Source organism: Pleurodeles waltl, chromosome 9 (assembly GCF_031143425.1).
Source record: "Pleurodeles waltl isolate 20211129_DDA chromosome 9, aPleWal1.hap1.20221129, whole genome shotgun sequence".
In the NCBI taxonomy this organism is placed as follows: Eukaryota; Metazoa; Chordata; class Amphibia; order Caudata; family Salamandridae; genus Pleurodeles; species Pleurodeles waltl.
This window is the reverse complement of record NC_090448.1, coordinates 1135527220-1135549595: the sequence shown is the minus strand read 5'-3', so window position 1 is coordinate 1135549595 and position 22376 is coordinate 1135527220. Positions and strand designations below refer to the sequence as shown.

The 22376-nt window shown below is 46.2% G+C and overlaps 1 protein-coding gene across 2 annotated transcripts in view; it reads left to right on the top strand.

The window, feature by feature from the left end:
• Positions 1 to 22376, top strand: part of FUT8 (fucosyltransferase 8) — a 584495-nt gene that overhangs the window by 424844 nt on the left and 137275 nt on the right. For both annotated transcript variants that reach the window (XM_069208896.1, XM_069208897.1), the window contains one exon: positions 18396 to 18633. In XM_069208896.1, coding sequence (XP_069064997.1) covers positions 18396 to 18633 — 238 coding nt within the window. The remainder of the gene's footprint in view (positions 1 to 18395; positions 18634 to 22376) is intronic.

Here is a 22376-nt window from a genome sequence, read left to right as displayed (position 1 = left end):
TAAAAGCAATTGCTGGCCCCTTAAGAATTTTGAGATCACATGAAAACCTTGGATCTATTTAATTTTACCCAGAGACTTCAGCTGTTGAAAGCAGCCGAATTATTCAGCTGAAATTCGGGGCAAAATGGTCACTTGTGGGGGGAATCTGGCTAGAAATTGCTGATGCTCCCAGGTAATTATTAATTTATCTGTGTTCCACCGGTAATCCCACCTTACTCCACATCTCCCTTTGGAGTTACCGGTAACCCATCTATTGGTTACTTAGTGGTGGGGGAACCTTTGCGAGGCAATATCATACTCACTCATAATGAGGACATAAGTATTACGTCTCCCTCAGGAGTGCAACCTCTGGCTTAGCTACAATGGTTTTCAAATTTAAAATGAATTCATTGGTACTGTTATATAAATGAATTCTAAAAATATGCTAAAAAGAGATTTAAAAATTACAGATAAAGGCAAAAAGCAACTGCAAAATGGTTAAAAAAAAGAAAGTAAAAAAAGCAGTAAGAAACAATGTAAAACAAACAGTAAAAATATAACTATGTGTCCGATCTGTCACTGCCTAAATTGCATTACCTTTTTGTAACTAGCTGCTGTACGAAACTTCAATTCTATATAAACACTCTTCTAAATTAATCTTAAATTTAATATGTTCACCATAGAGCTGTCGCGTGGCTGGGGAAAAAAATTATTAAATAATTATTATTTTTAAAAACCTCCTCCCACGCTGCTCCTCTCCGATCGCTGCTGCAGGCACAGGCTCCCTGCTCAAAGCAGCATCAGGATTGGCTGGGAGCACCCAGCCAGGGCGCTCCCAGGCAGACTGGGAGCCTGTGCAGGCTCTCTCCAGCCCAGTAACTGTGTTGCTGGGCTGGAGAGAGCCTACTGTGCATGTGTGTTTGGCCGGCCCGAGACGGGCAGCCAAACACACATGCGCTCTGAGGGAAGGGCACAGAGCACTCCCCTCAGCTCGTCACCTCCAGTTCCCCCTGTCCCTTTTACACGGAAAAGATAATAAACAGACTGGGGTGGGGGTGGAACGATCCTCCACCCATACGGAGAAGCCGCGCCTGTTTTTACTTCTCTTCCATCGAGGATCTTAAGCTCCATACAGGTAATACATAGCTCACCTATAATGTAGTCATCTGTCCTAGAACAGTGTCATTGATGTGAAATTAAGACTTCATCCTACAGAGGTAACCTTCACTCAAGTAATGCAGAAATTCCTTCCTTTGCCTACCCGCCGGTCACTTTCCTTCCCAGTGGCGTAACAAAACCAGAGGGGACCACCCTGCACTGTACATGGAAGGGCCCCCTCTCAAGACTCACTCAGGGGGGGGACTCAGGCCACTGTACTGTGCATAGGAGGCACCCTGGAGCTCGGTGCCCCCCAGCCATCCCCCCCCACTGCGGGAGCTGCAGGGACCTTTGTGCTACCACCGTTCCTACCAGCAAGACATTGCTGAAATGCACTCAGCAAAAGGTGCGGGAGGAAGGGGGAATGGGAAGGACGACAGAAGCAAGCATGGGTACAAGGCGGCACCTCCCGTTTAAAGACTGGCTCACACGCCTTATTAGGTCTCCTGTGAGTGCAGTTGTATCCATGGTGCATTGGTGTTTAAGGTGGCAAAAAATCTGGGTTTCTTAACTGATGATTTTCTCTCATTGCATGAGCAAGTAAACACTGTGTGCAGGAGCTTGTTTGGTTTTCTATGCACTCTTTGCAGATTATTTCGGTGGATTTCAGTTACATGGCAAAGAAATATTGTTTAAGCGTTGATCATGAGTAGGTTAGACTATGGGAATGTGTTATATGTTGGCGTGTCAGATCCTTTGTTACGTGTCTTCAGTCTGTTCAGAATGCAATGGAAAGATTGATCTGTAACAGGGCTAGCAGGAGCTCCGCTTCGGCCTGGCTTAACTATCTCCACTGGCTTCTCATGTGCAAGAGAGCAATTTTCATGCTAATGTGCCACGCGAACCAAGCACTTCATGATAAGAGTCCAGCAATCCTACAGGACAGAGTTACATTTTATAAGCCAACGCGGGTACTCCTTTCAGCTAAGAAGCTCTAATATTCTGTAAATTAATTAAGAAATCCAGAATGGGTGGCCTCTATTTTAATGTTTTGTCCGCTGCCCACTGGACTAATCTTCCTGGGAATTTATGTTTAACTCTGGATTTGTTGGTCTTTCAGTGAATGTTGAAGACTTGGTTGTATCTGATTTAATGATTTGGTTCAAACTGGGTAAATATGAGGTCTAACGCCAGGGTAACCCTTTGAGGATGAGGGTGCACTTTATAAATACCTTAAATAAATTAATAAAATATATATAGAGTTGGCTTTGGCTTCGCTCAGCTTACCCTCTCCTCACATGCCATTGGCTATTTTGTGTATCATTCCACCTTCTGAGTATTTGCATTGCAATGCGTGGGGGACTATTGTGCGTCTGAAAAATACTCTGTCAACCTACTTTCACTTCTTGATCTCGTGCAGGCATTATATTCAGAAAGCAACACATTTCTTTCTATTTTGTTTTTACTTGAGGGTGCTTTTTAACCCCTCAGCTGCTGGCCCTTCATCCCCTGCCCCCCGTACTGAGCCCTTTTTTTTTTTGCAATTTGGGTATTTCGCGCTTAGGCTTTCATAACTTTTTGTCCACATAAGCTATCCACGCCAAATTTGCATCCTCTTTTTCCAACACCCTAGGGATTCTAAGGGTACACAGAGTTTGTGAATTGCCCTGGAGGAGACCAAGAAATTAGCCAAAATACAGCTAAATTTTTCTTTTTTGTCCCGAACAATGGGGGAAAAAGGGCTGCAGACTAAAGCATGTGTTGTTTTCCTGAAAACAGCATCAACAAAGGGCTTGCAGTGCTAAACTCACCATCTTCCCAGCTTTCAGGAACAGGCAGAAATTAATCAGAAAACCATATTTTCAAAACAATTTTGGCATTTTACTGGGACATACCCCATTTTTACTATTTTTGTGCTTTTAGCCTCCATTCAGTTAGTGACTGAAATGGGTGTGAAACCAATGCTGGATCCCAGACAGCTAAACATTTCTGAAAAGTAGACAACTTTCTGAATCAAGCAAGGGGTCATTTGTGTAGATCCTACAAGGTTTTCCTACAGAAAATAACAGCTGAAATAAAAACATATTGAAATTGAGGTGACAAAAACAGCCATTTTTCTCCACGTTTTGCTCTGTAACTTTTTTCTGCAATGTCATATTTTCAAAAGTAATATATTGTTACGTCTGCTGTACTCTTCTGGTTGCAGGGATATATAGTGCTAGAAGGTTCATCAAGAACCCTAGGTACCCAGAGCCAATAAAGGAGCTGCACCTTGCAACAGGTTTTAATTGTGGACTGGGTGTACAACACTTTATTTGGTGAAATATAATGAGTGAAAAATAGGTATCAAGGAAAAATTGTATTTCCAAAATGGGTACAAGATAAGGTGTTGTGAAGTAGTGGTTATTTGTACATGTCTGAATTCTGGGGTGCCCATACTAGCTTGTGAATTACAGGGCATTTCTCAAATAGAGGTCTTTGTTACACACTGTCTTACATTTTGAAGGAAAAAATGTAGAGAAAGACAAGGGGTAATGACACTTGCTCTGGTATTCTGTGTTCCCCCAAGTGTTCCGATAAAAATGGTACCTCACTTCCATGGGTAGGCCTAATGTCTGTGACAAGAAACGCAACATGAACACATCACATTTTTACATTGAAATCTGACGTGTTTTTTGGAAAGTACCTAGCTGTGGATTTTGGCCTCTATCTCAGCCGGCACCTAGGGAAACCTAGCAAACCTATATTTTTGGGAAACTAGACACCTAGGGGAATTCAGGATGGGGTGACATGTGGGGCTCTCACCAGGTTCTGTTACCCAGAATCCTTTGCAAACCACAAAATTGGGCAAAAAAAAAACTTTTCCCTCAGATTTCGGTGGTGCAAAGTTCTGGAATCTGAAAGGAGCCACAAACTTCCTTCCACCCAGCATTCCCCCAAGTCTTCTGATAAAAATGGTACTTCACTTGTGTGGGTAGGCCTAGTGACCGTTACAGGAAATGCCCCAAAACACATCATGGACACATCACATTTTCCCAAAGAAAACTAACCTGTTTTTTCCAATGTTCCTAGCTGTGGTCTTTGGCCTCCAGCTCAGCCGGCACCTAGAGAAACCTTCCAAACCTACACATTTTTGAAAACTAGACATCTAGGGGGAATTCATAATGGGGTGACTTGTGGGGCTCTCACCAGGTTCTGTTACCCAGAATCCTTTGCAAACCTCAAAACGTGGCAAAAAAAAGAAAAACTCTTTCCTCACATTTCGGAGATGGAAAGTTCTGGAATCTGAGAGGAGCCACATATTTCCTTCCACCCAGCGTTCCCCCAAGTCTCCCGATAAAAATGGCATCTCACTTGAGTGGGTAGGCCTAGTGCCCGCTACAGGAAACACTCCAAAACGCAACATGGACACATCAAATTTTTACATTGAAAACTGATGTGTTTTTTGGAAAGTGCCTAGCTGTGGATTTTGGTCTCTAGCTCAGCAGGTACCTAGGAAAACCTACCAAACCTGTGCATTTTTTAAAACTAGACACCTATGGGAACCCAGGATAGGGTAACTTGTGGTGCTCTCACCAAGTACTGTTACCCAGAATCTTTTGCAAACCTCAATATTTGGCCAAAGAAACACTTTTTTCTCACATTTCGCTGATAGAATGTTCTGGAATCTGAGAGGAGCCACAAATTTCCTTCCAGCCAGCATTCCCCCAAGTCTCCTGATAAAAAAGTTACCTCACTTGTGTAGGTAGGCCTAGTGCCCGCGACAGGAATAGATCACACAACTGTCAATGTTGGTCCTTGCATAAGGGCATCTGTTGACTCTGGGGTGATCCATTCCTGACCCAGGAACAGGCACTCTAGTGGGGTAGCGTTTTTATCAGGACAGGTGGGGAAACACTGGGAGATAGGAATTTTGTGGATCCCAGCATATTCCTGTAGTTTGTGTGACAGAAATGCAAGAAAAAAAATAGTTTTTATTCAACGTTTCACCTTTGCAGGGTATTCTGGGTAAAGAAACTTTGGGGAATCCACTCAAGTCACACCTCTGTGGACTCCCCAGGATGTCTAGTTTCCAGAAATGTCTGGGTTTGGTAGGTTTCCCCTATATGGCCGCCAAGCCCAGAACCAAAAACTCAGGTGCCTGCCTTACAAAACCAGGTTGTTGTGTGATAGATAATTTTGATGTCTCCACAATACAATTTGGGCGGTGGAATTTGGGGCATAACTAAATTGGGGAGCTCCCAAGAGAGCACTCTCTCTGTGCTTGCCGCCGCATGCACCTGCTCTCTGGGTTGGGCTAACCCGCTATTCTCCCGATACACAGACACTGCTTGCGAAAGGACAGCAGGACTGTCCTCATCACCTCCCTCATAATCGATGGGAGAGGAGTTATCGAATGGGACTCCTCTGGCTGAAAAATCACTCCAAGAGTCTGCGCCATTGTCCTATCCCTCAGATGCTGTCTCAGTATCTGCTGTCTCAGTCTCTGATGCTACATCAGAGCTGTCCTCTATAACCGAAGTGAGGGCTTGCGCAGCAGTCATCCAACGAGATGCCATCTCTGCTACTGTCTAAAAACACTCTAAAACACTAGCCTACGTAGACAGTCACAAAATTGCTGGTGTGTGTGTGTGTGTGTGATACGTGCAACATTAGAGGTCACCTTACCCTTGCTTCTTCCCTCAATCAGCAAGTTCTTTCAAGACACTCAAAAAAAGACACACCATTACTTCACCTTGTCACATACCAATCGTCACAGTCTTTAGCACCTCTAGCGCCCAGTCAAGCAATGGTTATTGGTGCTTTGACTGCCATGATCACATCCTCGAATTCCCTCACTACCACCCAGCAAAAGTGCCCTTCATCTCTCCATAGCCCCCCGCACATACATTTCAATTGTGCAGGTAATGGCTGCCTTTACTAATCTACTCAGCTATTTACATAAAATACAGATTTGATCTTTGCAGTAGGCATGTAAACCTTATGCGCTACTTTAGGGCATCACAACTGCCACTAGACAAAAGTCAGATCCTTTTGTAGCAGAAACATAATCACAAGACTTACTTGACTTTTTTATTGTGGAGAAGTGTGGCTCAATGGTTAGAGTGGCAGACCCTGAAGCAGAGATCTGGCTCAAGACCAGGGTTCAAGTCCCGCTTCGGCAGGTCTTGGGCTCAATTCCCCTTGACCAGATAATTCTCGCCTCGGTGCCTAATCTAATTCATGGGTCCCACTCTGCAACTCTGGGCAATAGCTTGCTTAATCTCCACAATGGCCCCAACAGCGCTTGGATTCCTGGCTTCACCCTGGGGGTGCTCAGGAGTGGGTGCCTCACAGGGAAAAGCCAGGAGGGGTTCCATAGCGGTATGAGTACAGCGCCTTGAGACCCTAACGGGTGAGTAGTGCGCTATACAAATGCTAATTTACATTTTTACATTTACATTGCTGCCTAAAAGCTACAGTTGAAACGCGTCAGTTGAACTATGTGCATGCTTTGAAGACGCAAGCTGCAACTGCAAGAGAACTGGTGGTGAATATACATGGATAGATAAGAGATCACTTTTATATGTGGGTGTGGTTTTCCTGGGGGCTAATTGGAGCCCCCAGGGAAACCACACACGTGTTGATAAAAGTGATAAATATATATATATACATTAACATAAATATATAGATATAGCTATATAGATATATATATTTAATAGCTGTATGGTTTCCTTGGGGGCCATTGTGGCCCCCAGGGAAAACATACAACTATTAAAAAAAAATATTGCTCCCCCACGGGGGTCACCCTGCTCACGGGCAACCCCCTGTCAATTTATTTTTTTAAATGTTGTTAAACCCCTGGGAGGCTAGATCGGGGACGATCGTGCTCCCAGGGGTAAGCCTACTATGAACCTGGGTGGGGGAGGAGCGGCCTGTATTCCAAGGGGGCCGAACCCCACCCCCAAGTGAAGTCTCTGGTGTCTAGTGGGGTTTTCTGGCCCTCATCAAGGGCCAGGAAACCAGTTCAGGAGTTCCTTGTTTGAAAAGGGAGAATCTCCCCTTTCAAACAAGGCCTTCCTGAGCGCCAGGGAGGTCGTTTGTGCCTGTTTTCCCCACTGGAGCAGGAAGGGGCGCAAGGCCGCTTCCTGCTCCAATGGAGAAAACGAACAGCGTGAGGCATGCTGACGTCACGGAGGGGTGGGAGGAGACACTGTTTTTTTAACCCCTTCGCTGCCAGGCCTTTTCCCCCTCCTGTGCCGAGCCTTTTTTTGGCTATTTGGAGCAGTTCGCGCTTAGGCCCTCATAACTTTTTGTTCACGTAAGCTACCCACGCCAAATTTGCGTCCTTTTTTTCCAACATCCTAGGGATTCTAGAGGTACCCAGACTTTGTGGGTTCCCCAGAAGGAGGCCAAGAAATTAGCCAAAAAACAGTGAAAATTTCGTTTTTTTAAAAAAAATTGGAAAAATGGGCTGCAGAAGAAGGCTTGTGGTTTTTCCCCTGAAAAGGGCATCAACAAAGGGTTTGCGGTGATAAAATCACCAGCTTTCCAGCTTCCAGGAACAGGCAGACTTGAATCAGAAAACCCAATTTTTCAACACAATTTTGGCATTTTACTGGGACATACCCCATTTTTACGATTTTTTGTGCTTTCAACCTCCTTCCAGTCAGTGACAGAAATGGGCATGAAACCAATGCTGGATCCCAGAAACCGCAACATTTCTGAAAAGTAGACAAAATTCTGAATTCAGCAAGGGGTAATTTGTGTAGATCCTACAAGGGTTTCCTACAGAAAATAACAACTGAAAAAGAAAAATATTGAAATTGAGGTGAAAAAAACATAAATTTTTCTCTAAGTTTTACTCTGTAATTTTTTCCTGCAATGTCAGATTTTCGAAAGCAATATACCGTTACGTCTGCTGGACTCTTCTGGTTGCGGGGATATATAGGGCTTGTAGGTTCATAAAGAACTCTAGGTACCCAGAGCCAATAAATGACCTGCACCCTGCAGTGGGTTTTCATTCTATGCCGGGTATACAGCAATTCATTTGCTGAAATATAAAGAGTAAAAAATAGCTATCAAGAAAACCTTTGTATTTCCAAAATGGGCACAAGATAAGGTGTTGAGAAGCAGTGGTTATTTGCACATCTCTGAATTCCAGGGTGCCCATACTAGCATGTGAATTACAGGGCATTTCTCAAATAGATGTCTTTTTTACACACTGTCTTACATTTGGAAGGGAAAAATGTAGAGAAAGACAAGGGGCAATAACACTTGTTTTGCTATTCTATGTTCCCCCAAGTCTCCCGATAAAAATAATACCTCACTTGTGTGGGTAGGCCTAGCGCCCGCGACAGGATACGCCCCAAAACACAACGTGGACACATCACAGAAAACAGACCTGTTTTTAGCAAAGTGCCTACCTGTAGATTTTGGCCTGTAGCTCAGCCGCCACCTAGGGAAACCTATCAAACCTGTGCATTTCTGAAAACTAGAGACCTAGGGGAATCCAAGATGGGGTGACTTGTGTGGCTGGGACCAGGTTCTGTTACCCAGAATCCTTTGCAAACCTCAAAATTTGGCTAAAAAAACACATGTTCCTCACATTTCTGTGGCAGAAAGTTCTGGAATCTGAGAGGAGCCACACATTTCCTTCCACCCAGCGTTCCCCCACGTCTCCCGATAAAAATGATACCTCACTTGTGTGGGTAGGCCTAGCGCCCGCGACAGGAAACGCCCCAAAGCGCAACGTGGACACAGCCAAATTTTTTAAGGAAAACAGAGGTGGTTTTTGCAAAGTGCCTACCTGTAGATTTTGGCCTGTAGCTCAGCCGCCACCTAGGGAAACCTACCAAACCTGTGCATTTCTGAAAACTAGAGACCTAGGGGAATCCAAGATGGGGTGACTTGTGTGGCTGGGACCAGGTTCTGTTACCCAGAATCCTTTGCAAACCTCAAAATGTGGCTAAACAAACACATGTTCCTCACATTTCTGTGGCAGAAAGTTCTGGAATCTGAGAGGAGCCACAAATTTCCTTCCACCCAGCGTTCCCCCACGTCTCCCGATAAAAATGATACCTCACTTGTGTGGGTAGGCCTAGCGCCCGCGACAGGAAACGCCCCAAAGCGCAACGTGGACACATCACAGAAAACAGACCTGTTTTTAGCAAAGTGCCTACCTGTGGATTTTGGCCTGTAGCTCAGCCGCCACCTAGGGAAACCTACCAAACCTGTGCATTTCTGAAAACTAGAGACCTAGGGGAATCCAAGATGGGGTGACTTGTGTGGCTGGGACCAGGTTCTCTTACCCAGAATCCTTTGCAAACCTCAAAATTTGGCTAAAAAAAACACATGTTCCTCACATTTCTGTGGCAGAAAGTTCTGGAATCTGAGAGGAGCCACAAATTTCCTTCCACCCAGCGTTCCCCCACGTCTCCCGATAAAAATTATACCTCACTTGTGTGGGTAGGCCTAGCGCCCACGACAGGAAACGCCCCAAAGCGCAACGTGGACACAACCAAATTTTTGAAGGAAAACAGAGGTGTTTTTTGCAAAGTGCCTACCTGTAGATTTTGGCCTGTATCTCAGCCGCCACCTAGGGAAACCTACCAAACCTGTGCATTTCTGAAAACTAGAGACCTAGGGGAATCCAAGATGGGGTGACTTGTGTGACTCGGACCAGGTTCTGTTACCCAGAATCCTTTTCAAACCTCAAAATTTGGCTAAAAAAAACACATGTTCCTCACATTTCTGTGGCAGAAAGTTCTACAATCTGAGAGGAGCCACAAATTTCCTTCCACCCAGCGTTCCCCCATGTCTCCCGATAAAAATGATACCTCACTTGTGTGGGTAGGCCTAGCGCCCGCGACAGGAAACGCCCCAAAGCGCAACGTGGACACATCACAGAAAATAGACCTGTTTTTAGCAAAGTGCCTACCTGTAGATTTTGGCCTCTAGCTCAGCCGCCACCTAGGGAAACCTACCAAACCTGTGCATTTCTGAAAACTAGAGACCTAGGGGAATCCAAGATGGGGTGATTTGTGTGGCTCGGACCAGGTTAGTTACCCAGAATCCTTTGCAAACCTCAAAATTTGGCTAAAAAAACACATGTTCCTCACATTTCTGTGGCAGAAAGTTCTGGAATCTGAGAGGAGCCACAAATTTCCTTCCACCCAGCGTTCCCCCACGTCTCCCGATAAAAATGATACCTCACTTGTGTGGGTAGGCCTAGCGCTCGCGACAGGAAATGGCCCAAAACACAACGTGGACACATCACATTTTTTCATAGAAAACAGTGCCTACGTGTGGATTTTGGCCTCTAGCTCAGCCGGCACCTGGGGAAACCTAGCAAACCAGCGCATTTTTGAAAACTAGAGACCTAGGGGAATCCAAGATGGGGTGATTTGCGGGGCTCTGACCAGGTTCTGTTACCCAGAATCCTTTGCAAACATCAAAATCTGGCCAAAAAACACTTTTTCCTCTCATTTCGGTGACAGAAAGTTCTGGAATCTGAGAGGAGCCACAAATTTCCTTCCACCCAGCATTCCCCTAAGTCTCTCCATAAAAATGGTACCTCACTTGTGTGGGTAGGCCTAGCGCCCGCGACAGGAAACGCCCCAAAGCGCAACGTGGACACATCACAGAAAATAGACCTGTTTTTAGCAAAGTGCCTACCTGTAGATTTTGGCCTCTAGCTCAGCCGCCACCTAGGGAAACCTACCAAACCTGTGCATTTCTGAAAACTAGAGACCTAGGGGAATCCAAGATGGGGTGATTTGTGTGGCTCGGACCAGGTTCTGTTACCCAGAATCCTTTGCAAACCTCAAAATTTGGCTAAAAAAACACATGTTCCTCACATTTCTGTGGCAGAAAGTTCTGGAATCTGAGAGGAGCCACAAATTTCCTTCCACCCAGCGTTCCCCCACGTCTCCCGATAAAAATGATACCTCACTTGTGTGGGTAGGCCTAGCGCTCGCGACAGGAAATGGCCCAAAACACAACGTGGACACATCACATTTTTTCATAGAAAACAGTGCCTACGTGTGGATTTTGGCCTCTAGCTCAGCCGGCACCTGGGGAAACCTAGCAAACCAGCGCATTTTTGAAAACTAGAGACCTAGGGGAATCCAAGATGGGGTGATTTGCGGGGCTCTGACCAGGTTCTGTTACCCAGAATCCTTTGCAAACATCAAAATCTGGCCAAAAAACACTTTTTCCTCTCATTTCGGTGACAGAAAGTTCTGGAATCTGAGAGGAGCCACAAATTTCCTTCCACCCAGCATTCCCCTAAGTCTCTCCATAAAAATGGTACCTCACTTGTGTGGGTAGGCCTAGCGCCCACGAAAGGAAATGGCCCAAAACACAACGTGGACACAACATATTTTTTCACAGAAAACAGAGGTGTTTTTTGCAAAGTGCCCACATGTGGATTTTGGCATCTAGCTCAGCCGGCCCCAGGGGTGGGGGAAATGCCCTAAAATAAATTTGACCCCCCCCACCCCCCCAAACCCCCACTGCCCAGGTGCGACCCTTGCCTACGGGGTCGCTACCCCTGCGTGACATTGGCGCCCAAAAACAAATTCCCGGTGCCTAGTGGTTTCTGCCCCCTTGGGGGCAGATTGACCTAAAATCGACCAATCTGCCCCCAAAGGGGGCAGAAATGCTCTAAATACAGTTTGCCCCCCAGGGAAGCGACCCTTGTCTGATGGGTCGCTCCCCATCTCTAAAAAAAAACATTTGCCCTGGTGCCTAGAGGTTTCTGCCCCTAATAATAGGCCGATCTGCCCCCGGGGGGGGGCAGAAATGGCCTAAAATAAATTTGCCCCCCCAAACCCCCCCCCCCACCTCGGAGCGACCCTTGCCTACTGGGTCGCTCCCCCTGCGTGACATTGGCGCCAAAAAACGAATCCCCGGTGCCTAGTCGTTGCATATTGACCTAAAATCGACCAATCTGCCCCCAAGGGGGGCAGAAATGGTCTAAACACAGTTTGCCCCCCAGGGGAGCGACCCTTGTCTGATGGGTCGCTCCCCATCTCTAAAAAAACAAACAAACTAAAAAAAAAACACTAAAAAAAAAATGGCCCTGGCAACAAGAGGTTTCTGCCCCCCCTGGGGGCAGATCGGCCTAATAATAGGCCGATCTGCAGAAATGGCCTAAAATAAATTTGCCCCCCCCGGAGCGACCCTTGCCTACGGGGTCGCTCCTCCTTCGTGACATTGGTGCCAAAAAACAAATCCCCGGTGCCTAGTGGTTTCTGCCCCCTTGTGGCAGATTGATCTAAAATCGACCAATCTGTCCCCGAGGGGGGCAGAAATGGTCTAAATACAATTTGCCCCCCAGGGGAGCGACCCTTGCCTGATGGGTCGCTGCCCATCTCTAAAAAAAAAAACAAACCAAAAAAAAAAACACAAAAAAAAAATGTGCCCTGGCGCCTAGAGGTTTCTGCCCCCCCTGGGGGTAGATCGGCCTAATACCAATAGGGCGATCTGCCCCCAGGGGGGGCAGAGATGGCCTAAAATAATTTGGCCCCCCCACCCCCCCGGGGAGTGACCCTTGACTACAAGGTCGCTCCCCTTGTGTGACGGCGCAAAAAAAAGATCCCTGGTGCCTAGTGGTTTCTGCCCCCCTTGTGGGCAGATTGACCTAAAATCGGCCGATCTGCCCCCAAAGCGGGCAGAAATGGCCTAAATACATTTTGCCCCTCCAGGGGAGCGACCCTTGTCCAAGGGGGTCGCTCCCCATCTGTAAAACAGAAAAACTAAAAAATCCCTGGTGCCTAGTGGTTTCTGCCCCCCTTGGGGGCAGATCAGCCGAATCAAAATAGGCTGATCTACCCCCCCAGGGGGGCAGAAATGGCCTAAAATAATCCCCCCCCCCCCCCCCCCCCCCCAGGGAGCGACCCTTGCCTAAGGGGTCGCTCCCCTTGCGTGAAATTCACGCAAAAAAAAAAACTCCCTGGTGTCTAATGGTTTCTGCCCCCCTTGGGAGCAGATTGGCCTCATCAAAATAGGCCAATCTGCCCCCAAGGGGGGCAGAAATGGCCTAAGTATATATTGCCCCGTAGGGGAGCGACCCTTGCCTAAGGGATCGCTCCCCACCTAAAAAAAAAAAGAAATCATCACAAAAAAAAAAAAAGGTCCCTGGTGCCTAGAGGTTTCTGCCCCCCCCGGGGGCAGATCGGCCTAATAGGCCAATCTGCCCCCAGGGGGGGCAGAAAAGGCCTTCCTAAAAAAATGCCCCCCCGGGAGCGACCCTTGCCCAAGGGGTCGCTTCCTTTTGCCAATTTCACTGAAAAAAAAAAAAAATCCCTGGTGTCTAGTGGGGTTTCAAAAGCCGGATTGCAAGCAATCCGGCTTTTGAAACCTGTGAGAGACTTCAAAGGGAAGGAAATACATTTCCTTCCCTTTGAAGCCTCTCGGGGCCTCCCCCATGGGATTGAAAAAGAAATGCAAAAGCATTTCTTTTTCAATCGCGCTGGAAGCTCTGCTTCCAGCGGGATGGGGGAGACCCTGTGACTAATCAGCGCGCGCTCGCGCGCTGACGTCACAGGGGGGGTCGGGGGTGGGAGGGGAAGGGCTTCCCCTTCCATCCCTGACTTGGGGGGTGGGGGGGAACCCCACAGAGGGAGCGAGAGCGCTCCCTCTGGGCTCTGTGCACAGGACGTAATGGTTACGTCCTGGGCACAGCAGCACTGTGCCTCAGGACGTAACCATTACGTCCTGGGCACAGAAGGGGTTAAATAAAGAAAAATCCTCTGGTGCGACGAACCCGAGGATTTATTAACCCCCTCCCTTGTGTTGACCACTGGTCGTGACCCGCATCAGGGAGGTAGTGCGGGTGTTGGCCAGTGGCCGTCGCCCGAACTGAAACGGTTAATCTTTTTATCAGTACGCATGATTAAGTCTGACATATAGATTACCACTTAGTTACTTTTTAGTTTTCACACAGATCTGTCCCTTCTCAGATCATTACCGCCACCACTGTTACCATTACCGCCACATTACATAAATCATCACTACTGCAATTACTAACATTACTTCCACCATTATTATCAATACGATTGCCACCTACAGCATTATCACTACCCCATTACCATCAGAACTATTTCCCCCTCACTATTACTACCACCGCCATTACAACTGCCATTATTACCACCAGCACCATTAATAGTTGTTGCTACCACTATTGCTGCCACCACCAGTACAACTATCACCACACCTACCTTTACCACCACAGCCATTCGTTGGCACATGCAAAAGCAAACATGAACTGTTTGCATGTACTATGTACTAGCTTATTAAAGCCAGACCTTTTGACTTTGCCAGTGAATGTTTTTTTTAATTATCTCCAACCAGCTTTGTTATTATAGACTTAGTAAAGAAAATTCATAAAAGTTTTTTTTTAAACTTTTATTTTCGTTTTAAGAAAAATAATAGGAGAAGAGTCTGCACTCACTTGCCATTGGGAAAGGCTAAGTCCCCCAACCTCATTTAAATTATTCTTAATTGCAGCTGTGCGGGGGCAGTTGATTTCCTGGTGTTTTACTCCTTTATCCCATCTTTCCATTATGAATTAACTTTTATGTGCACAGAATACACTATTAAACCATAGTGTCTCCTTTCTGCATTCTAGGAGCTTTATTGAAATGGACTTTTTTGGGGGGCAGTATAAGCATGCATAAACGTTCACCAAGTAGTACTGTCGACACCATTTTACAGGTGTGTGCTGAATTCTATTAACCTTCTGCAACTTTAAGCATATAGATGTGGTCGACCAGAAGTTCCTTGCTCTGCCTTACACTCCTACTTGATCCTATGTGGCTCACATCCTACATATAATAACACTAAGATCCCCCACCCTCGTCACAGGTCCTCGCAGATAGGCTGCTACCTATCCTGGACCATGGTCGGCAGCATCCTGGTGGTTCACCTGTGATCACATGGTCCATCTCTCACCTCTAATCTGGGCCCCTTGAATTATAGGTATCCCTCTTTATTTTTGACATTGTAGCACACATGGATATAGAGGGGAAGCCAGCGCTGTAGAAAAAAACAAAGGTTTCTTATGAAGGTTTTCAGAGGTATATTGTTCTATCTGAGTACCAGCACATTTATCCATGATTTTAGTGGGAAACAGTGGGCCTATGTTCAGAGGTACAGACCTGCCAAATTAAAAATATATATATCAGAGTGAGGAGGGGGCATGTCTTCATGCTGCCACCTTCACCAGAAGCAGTTCTGCCCCCAGTTCCCCCATCCCAAAAAACACAGAAGTTTGCTGAGGCAGCCCCCGATGTCAGCCTTTAATGAACATCGGCTGCTTAGAGTCTCCAAAAACGAGCTGAAAACCCACCTCCAGGTATTTCTGTCTCACCTTCCCTATCACCAAGTGGCATCGCCTTTACAGTGGTTGACCGTGTGAAGGGACCCAATGACGTGTGTCACGCTAGCATCACCTGAGTTGGCATTTCTGCAAGTGCAAGGGTCGGCATTGCGAACAAGCAGTCAATGCATGTTAAGCTTATAAGGATGGTCCAGCATTAAGACTTCTTTAAGATTCAGATACTTACTGCCAATAATATAGAAAGGCTGCTCTCAGTTCTACCGAAGGAAACAGTCCATCTGCATGTATGTACCAGGTAGTAGACAGTCACTTAACATGGGACATGCCTGGTTAACTTCAGAAGCTTGACCTGCCTGACATCCAGGCAGAGCTTTAAGTGAAGAGGGTCCCTTCGGGTCTCAGACTCAGCAGTAATTAAAATGTAACCTTGAAACTGGTCCCCTTTGGGCCCTATATTCATGCCAACAGCTTTGCAGGATAAAACTCAGATCACTTTCAGAACCATGACTGTAAAAACCTTAAGGTGATCCATGTCAGCTATGTAGTTTCTTTGAACATTTCAGATGGTTCACTTAAACTTGCTTTCTCTAAGGGTGTTTGCCTTTTACGGGATGTTGTACATTTTTTCATACAACAGAAGGTCACCAGTAGGTGTTGTGTAAGTTCAAGTTGTGTCTGGGTATTTATAGAGTCACAATGGAGACCTCTGGGGATGAGGCTGAGGGCAGTGCTTGTCAGTCGGCCATAAAGGTGTTCAGAACACATGCTCATCCAATCCTTGGCCTCTGCAGAGCGCACAAAGCAATAGCCCATGTGGCAATTCTAATTGTGATTCCACGCAACAGTGCAAGGAGAAGGTCACAACTCTGGAAATATTGACACACTAGTCTTTAAAGGTGAGTGGATTTGTTGTGTGTATGTGGGGGAGGTGGTGACGTGTAGAGGATGAAAGGAAGTATATGCGTGAGAGTGAAAAGAGGGTGCAGAAGAGGTAAGAGATGAACTGTGAGATGTTCAGAATGGAGGATTTCAGAAAGATGGGGGTAGAAAGGGCTCAATTGTCTCAACTGGTTGAGAGGCTTCAGAGGAGAGTGGTATAAAGAGAATAATGGGAGTGGATGAGACACTTTGAAGACCACTAACCTTTCCACAGACCTTATCAATGTATAATTTACAGTCTCATATTTTCGGAATACAGATATTTTCAATTCTAATTTTCCACAGCAAATGCATCTTTACTCATTTAATCAGAACTGCTAATAAGCATTAGCAAAGCCAGTAGGTCAGGCTTGCTCAAGGTGCATGTCTGTTATTGTGTGACATGTTTGGATGCATTAACGGAAAGCTCACATAGAGGCCCCAAATATTGGTCAGGCCGCATGCTCTGGGAAGTACAAGAGTTTACTTTAAATATTTTAAGTTGCACCCTTCTTCACATAGGCCACACCTCTTGGAAAGGATTCCTAATTACTCTTATTAGGCCACGCCCACACACACATACATTTTTTGTCCCACTCAAAATCCTGCATCTAGGAATATTTTTAATAAAGTGAGGTAAATAACTAAAGGCTTTTACTGGTGATAGGTGCCCTGATGTACAAATTTTCACCCAGTTGACTGGACTGCACTTCTGTAGACTTCTGTCTGCAGCAATAAAGGTTGCCTGGGATCCATGGACGCCAGAAAGATGGTGCCTTTATTGATGTGTGTTAGTTATAACTTCCGCCTAAGGCTTTGCTAAGTCTAATTTCGATCCTGAACCCCGCTTGGCAATCACTAATTGTGTTACGCATGCTCAGATGATCTGAAATCTAGCCAGCAGAACCTTACCAAACTTTTATCCTGGCAATATCCAGAAACTCTGTAGGTATCCTATTTAAGGTAGTAGTTTTAGGCCCTTTTAAAAAAGTTTCAGGTGGATGGGAGACCTGATGAGGCTCTTGGTGTTGGAAGGGGTAGAACCTTCCAACACCAGTCTGCACCCTTTGATGCAGATGCTGTCGGTTAACCATGACCTGTGGGGAAACTTTGTTATCATGCTGCATGATTTCTTGTTAGTAATGTGAAATCAATAAAAACATGTTTTAGAAGAAAAAATAGATATGCCCTCGGCCCTCACAAGGTAATAATAATAATTGTGATGTTAGGTTATTTGTGTTTCTACAAAGCGCTGCTAATCTGTGTATAATGGCATCAGAGCTTTGGTGTATGGGCACGTTGGCGGGATCAGCACTTTACAATACCACATTTCTTAGAACTTGTGGCGGGAACCAGTTGATCACCCGACAACAGTGCTCAGTGCCTGGAGAAATACGCTGTTGAATATGTCTCAACTCTGATCCAGCTGTTTAGCATCTTTAGAATCCTTTAGTAACAACTTACCTCTTTCCCAAAGCAGAGTAAAAGTTGGTCGCCCTCTGTTATTCTTCAGCGCTGGGAAGCCTAATTTCGGGTAGCCATGCGCTTTATAAATCTAGTAATAAATAAATGAATGAATGAACCAGTTGATCATCCAACAACAATGCTGGGTGCCTGGAGAAATATACTGTTCAATATGTCCCCGACTGTGATCCAACTGTTTATAATCTTTGGAATCCTTTAAGTGAACTTTTCCTAAAACTGCAGAATACTTTGTGTCTGTTTACATATTTCACTGTTCCATCAACCTACTCTTCGAATAAACTTAGTGGAAAATTGTGAAGCTGAAGTATTGTGACTGGTCCCAGTGGTGCCAAAAGAAAGCATGTGCAGGATTTTTGCCCTCTTTCACAAATCTGTCCAGGGTTAGAGCTGCACTGGTGTTCAGATTGTGGCGGCCAAGGGCAGTCGGCATGCCACACTTTGTTTTGTTGTATTGTGTTTTTAAACAAACATAGCTTGTGTGTGTGTTTACACGTTTTATTCAGTATGTTTATCAGTCTTAAGTCAGCTTTTTTACAAATTCAACAGTAGGGGCATACAATTACTAAAACATACTTTGTTCCTCTTTCAGAACCCCAAGGATTGTAGCAAAGCCAAGAAGCTGGTGTGTAACATCAACAAAGGCTGTGGTTATGGATGTCAGCTGCATCATGTTGTCTACTGCTTCATGATCGCATATGGTACCCAGCGAACGCTAATCCTTGAGTCTCAGAGCTGGCGGTACGCCACGGGTGGCTGGGAGACCGTCTTTAAACCTGTCAGTGAGACATGCACCGATAGATCTGGAACCTCCACTGGACACTGGTCAGGTAAGAAATTGTTGCATACAACCATGCCCCAAACTGGCACTTTATAGGTGCTCAAAGCTGACTTGGATAAACTTTGTAGTCCTGAAGTTGGTGGTGGTCACACTATTTTTTTTCTTTTTTTTATGGTGTTGGTATTCTTTTTATATAGTGCTGATGCTGTTTGTGGGTTCCTTCTAAAGATGTGGTAAATATCTGTAGTTGAAATTATGCATGGTCAGGACCACATCTAAATCAAATGTTCGCCTTTGGGGGATTTTCAGCACTGACACAGTGGAAAGGTGGGTTAGAACACATTTGGATTGTCCTGAAACTCAGAAAGTTCAAGACAAAGAGGTAAAGGAAGTACATTCCAGTAGGAGGAACCATGTACATATAACTTTGTGCCACCAAAACATTCAAACCCCCATCCGGAAAGAGATTCCTGTTTTCAGTGGTCAACTTCTGCTTTCTCTTTGGTTGTGATTGTGTCCTCAGGTTGGAATTTTATCTGAGCTTTTCGCTGCTCAGGGCTTTATGGAAAAAACATAGGATTTGAATTCACCCTCTTCTTGGATAGGTAACGCGGAGTGATGTTCGCAGCAGGGGGTTTTTGCCTTAGGAGCAAAATCTTGCTGGATGAGAAATGCTATACGTTTGTTATGTTGATTAAACAAAAGGGATTGATTTGTGATTGAACAAGTCAATTCCTGACAAAAACAAATTAATTAGTGAGAAATTGATTTTTGATGATTGTAGCAAGGGGACTAACATCGCCAGGGCAGGCGAGAGGCCTGCCCTAGCGAGGTTAGTCCCCTCGCTTGGCTCACTTGGCCTCGAGGTACCCCCTACCTTGGACCACGCAGAGCAAAGGGACACGCGCACACAGATTGCACTTGGACGAAAAGCCATGAGCGGTCTTAGACTCCTTCATTTATGCCTTCTGGCCGAGCCCGACCCTCAGTGTGGAAAGCTGGATACATTGTATATGATTGCTCTGGTGGCCCTCTGCAATGATAACTCCCCAACACACAATTTAAAAATCAGCATTCTTGGAGGTAAGTGGAAATCTTGGAACCAAACGCTGATGACTCGCACAGGGGCTAGTTGATATATTTGGTAGGCTTTGATGCTTATTGTTTAATTGGTTTGGGATTCAGAAGATAATTGTCCCAGCTCTGTTCTATGCCACTGTTCGTATTGTAGTGAACAAATTATCTCTCTTGTTGTTTTTCATTAACATGCATTAAAGAAGCGCACTTATAGAATTGTTCCAGTTGGGTGCACAAATTTCATTTTGTAATTGATGTAAGCCAAGTTATTCTGCCATTGTATGCAAAGATAGGATTTGTGTTGTGTGAGTATTTTTGTAGCTCTAACCTAGCTGGAGAGCAGCCAGTTATTGTACCACAGGGAGGGCCATATACGCTCAAGGTTCAGTACATCTAGTGAGACTGGAGTGAAATGGAGTTTCTCTCTTTTGTGGGGCTCAGGGGATGGTGGAATGCTTTTTATCTACAACAAATAAGGTCTTCCTACATGGGGTACTTCTTCAGTCTCCCAAAGAAGGCTTGTGCCGACAGATTTTGACCACATCTGGACAGAGGTGCTTTACCTACCTCCCATTGCACCTCAGACTTGCCTCTTCACAGGGGTGAATCACAAAGGGACACATACTTCTTACCATCGTAGACTGTATCTCTTCCTCTCTCACAATAGTGCTGAATTTCTTCGGTATTTGGACTCATTTATTCTACTGACATCTCTTTGTAAATCTATCTGTACCTTTCTATGTCCTTGCATGTTGGCTATGTATCCTGTAGATCTGTACAGCTCTTTCGTGACCCCTGGAGCTATGTATTCGCATTATAATACTATCGTAAAATAAATACACTTTTAGGTCTTTTCTGGATTGCAGGAGAGCCGGGCTCAGCCTAAATACACAGATGTTCTGTTGCGGACTCTGGGGGACTCACTGGAGAAGACCTGCTTCTGAGTGTTTCCATTCTGCATTTTACACCTTGTTACAGTATCCTGGCGCTTTTTGTTGTACCAGAACCCGGATGTAAACACTTTCTCAACCAACTGGTATAGGGGACTGCTCATCTCTGCTTCGCAGGTGATGCAGCAGAGCACTGATGCAGCAGAGCATGAAAAAAATGCGTTTTGTGAGGGCAGCCTGTGGAGATATGCCACAGTGAATTCCAGCCAGTGGGTATGTGCCACAGTGAAAGGCATCCTGTGGAGATCTACCCCAGAGAAGGGCAATCTGTGGAGATGAACCACAGTCAAAAGCAGCCTTTGGAGATGTACCGCAGTGAAGGACAGCCTGTGGAGATGTACCGCAGTGAAGGGCAGCATGTGGAGATGTAAGGGCAATATGTGGAGATGTACCACAGTGAAGAGCAGCCTGTGGAGATGTACCACAGTGAAGAGCAGCCTGTGGAGATGTACTGCAGTAAAGGGCAGCCTGTGGGGATGTAAGGGAAGTCTGTGTAGATGTACCACAGTGAAGGGCAGCCTGTGGAGATGTACCTGGTGAAGGGCAGCCTGTGGAGATGTACCGCACTCAAGGGCAGCCTTGGGAGATAGATGTACCACAGTGAAGTGGAGCCTGTAGAGATGTAGCGCAGTGAAGGGCAGCCTGTGGAGATGTAGCGCAGTGAAGGGCAGCCTGTGGAGATGTACCGCAGTGAAGTGGAGCCTGTGTACATGTATCGCAGTGAAGTGGAGCCTGTGTAGATGTACCGCAGTGAAGGGCAGCCTGTGGAGATGTAGCGCAGTGAAGGGCAGCCTGTAGAGATGTACCGCACTGAAGGGCAGCCTGTGAAGATGTGGCGCAGTGAAGGGCAGCCTGTAAAGATGTACTGCAGTGAAGGTCAGTCTGTGTAGTGTACCACAGTGAAGGGCAGCCTGTGGAGATGTACCGCAGTGAAGGGCAACCTGTGAAGATGTACCGCACTGAAGGGCAGCCTGTGGAGATGTACCGCAGTGAAGTGGAGCATGTGTAGATGTACCGCAGTGAAGGGCAGCCTGTGGAGATGCAGCGCAGTGAAGGGCAGCCTGTGGAGATGTACCGTACTGAAGGGCAGCCTTTAGAGATGTACCGCAGTGAAGTGGAGCCTGTGTAGATGTACCACAGTGAAGGGCAGCCTGTGGAGATGTACCACAGGGAAGGGCAGCCTGTATGTGGAGATAAATCAAGTGAAGGGCAGCTTGTGGAGATTTACCATAGGGAAGGGCACCGTGCGGGGATGTACCACAGAGAAGGGCGGCCTGTGGAGATTTATCACAGTGAGGGCAGCCTTTGGAGATGTGCCACAGTGAAGGGCAGCCTGTGGAGATGTACCACAGTGAAGGGCAGCCTGTGGAGATATACCAAGCGAAGAGCAGCTTGTGGAGATTAACCATAGGGATGGGCAGTGTGTGGAGATGTACCACAGTGAAGGGCAGCCTTTGGCTCTGTACCACAGTGAAGGGCAGCCTGTGGAGATGTACCACAGTGAAGGGCAGCCTGTGGAGATGTACCACAGTGAAGGGCAGCCTGTGGAGATGTACCACAGTGAAGGGCAGCCTGTGGAGGTGTACCACAGTGTGGTGAAGCCTGTGGAGGCGTACCACAGTGAAGGGCAGCCTGTGGAGGTGTACCACAGTGAAGGGCAGCCTGTGGAGATGTACCACATGAAGGGCAGCTTGTGGAGATTTACCACCGAGAATGGCAGCCTGCGGAGATGTATCACAGAGCGGGGGCAGCCTGCGGAGCTGTA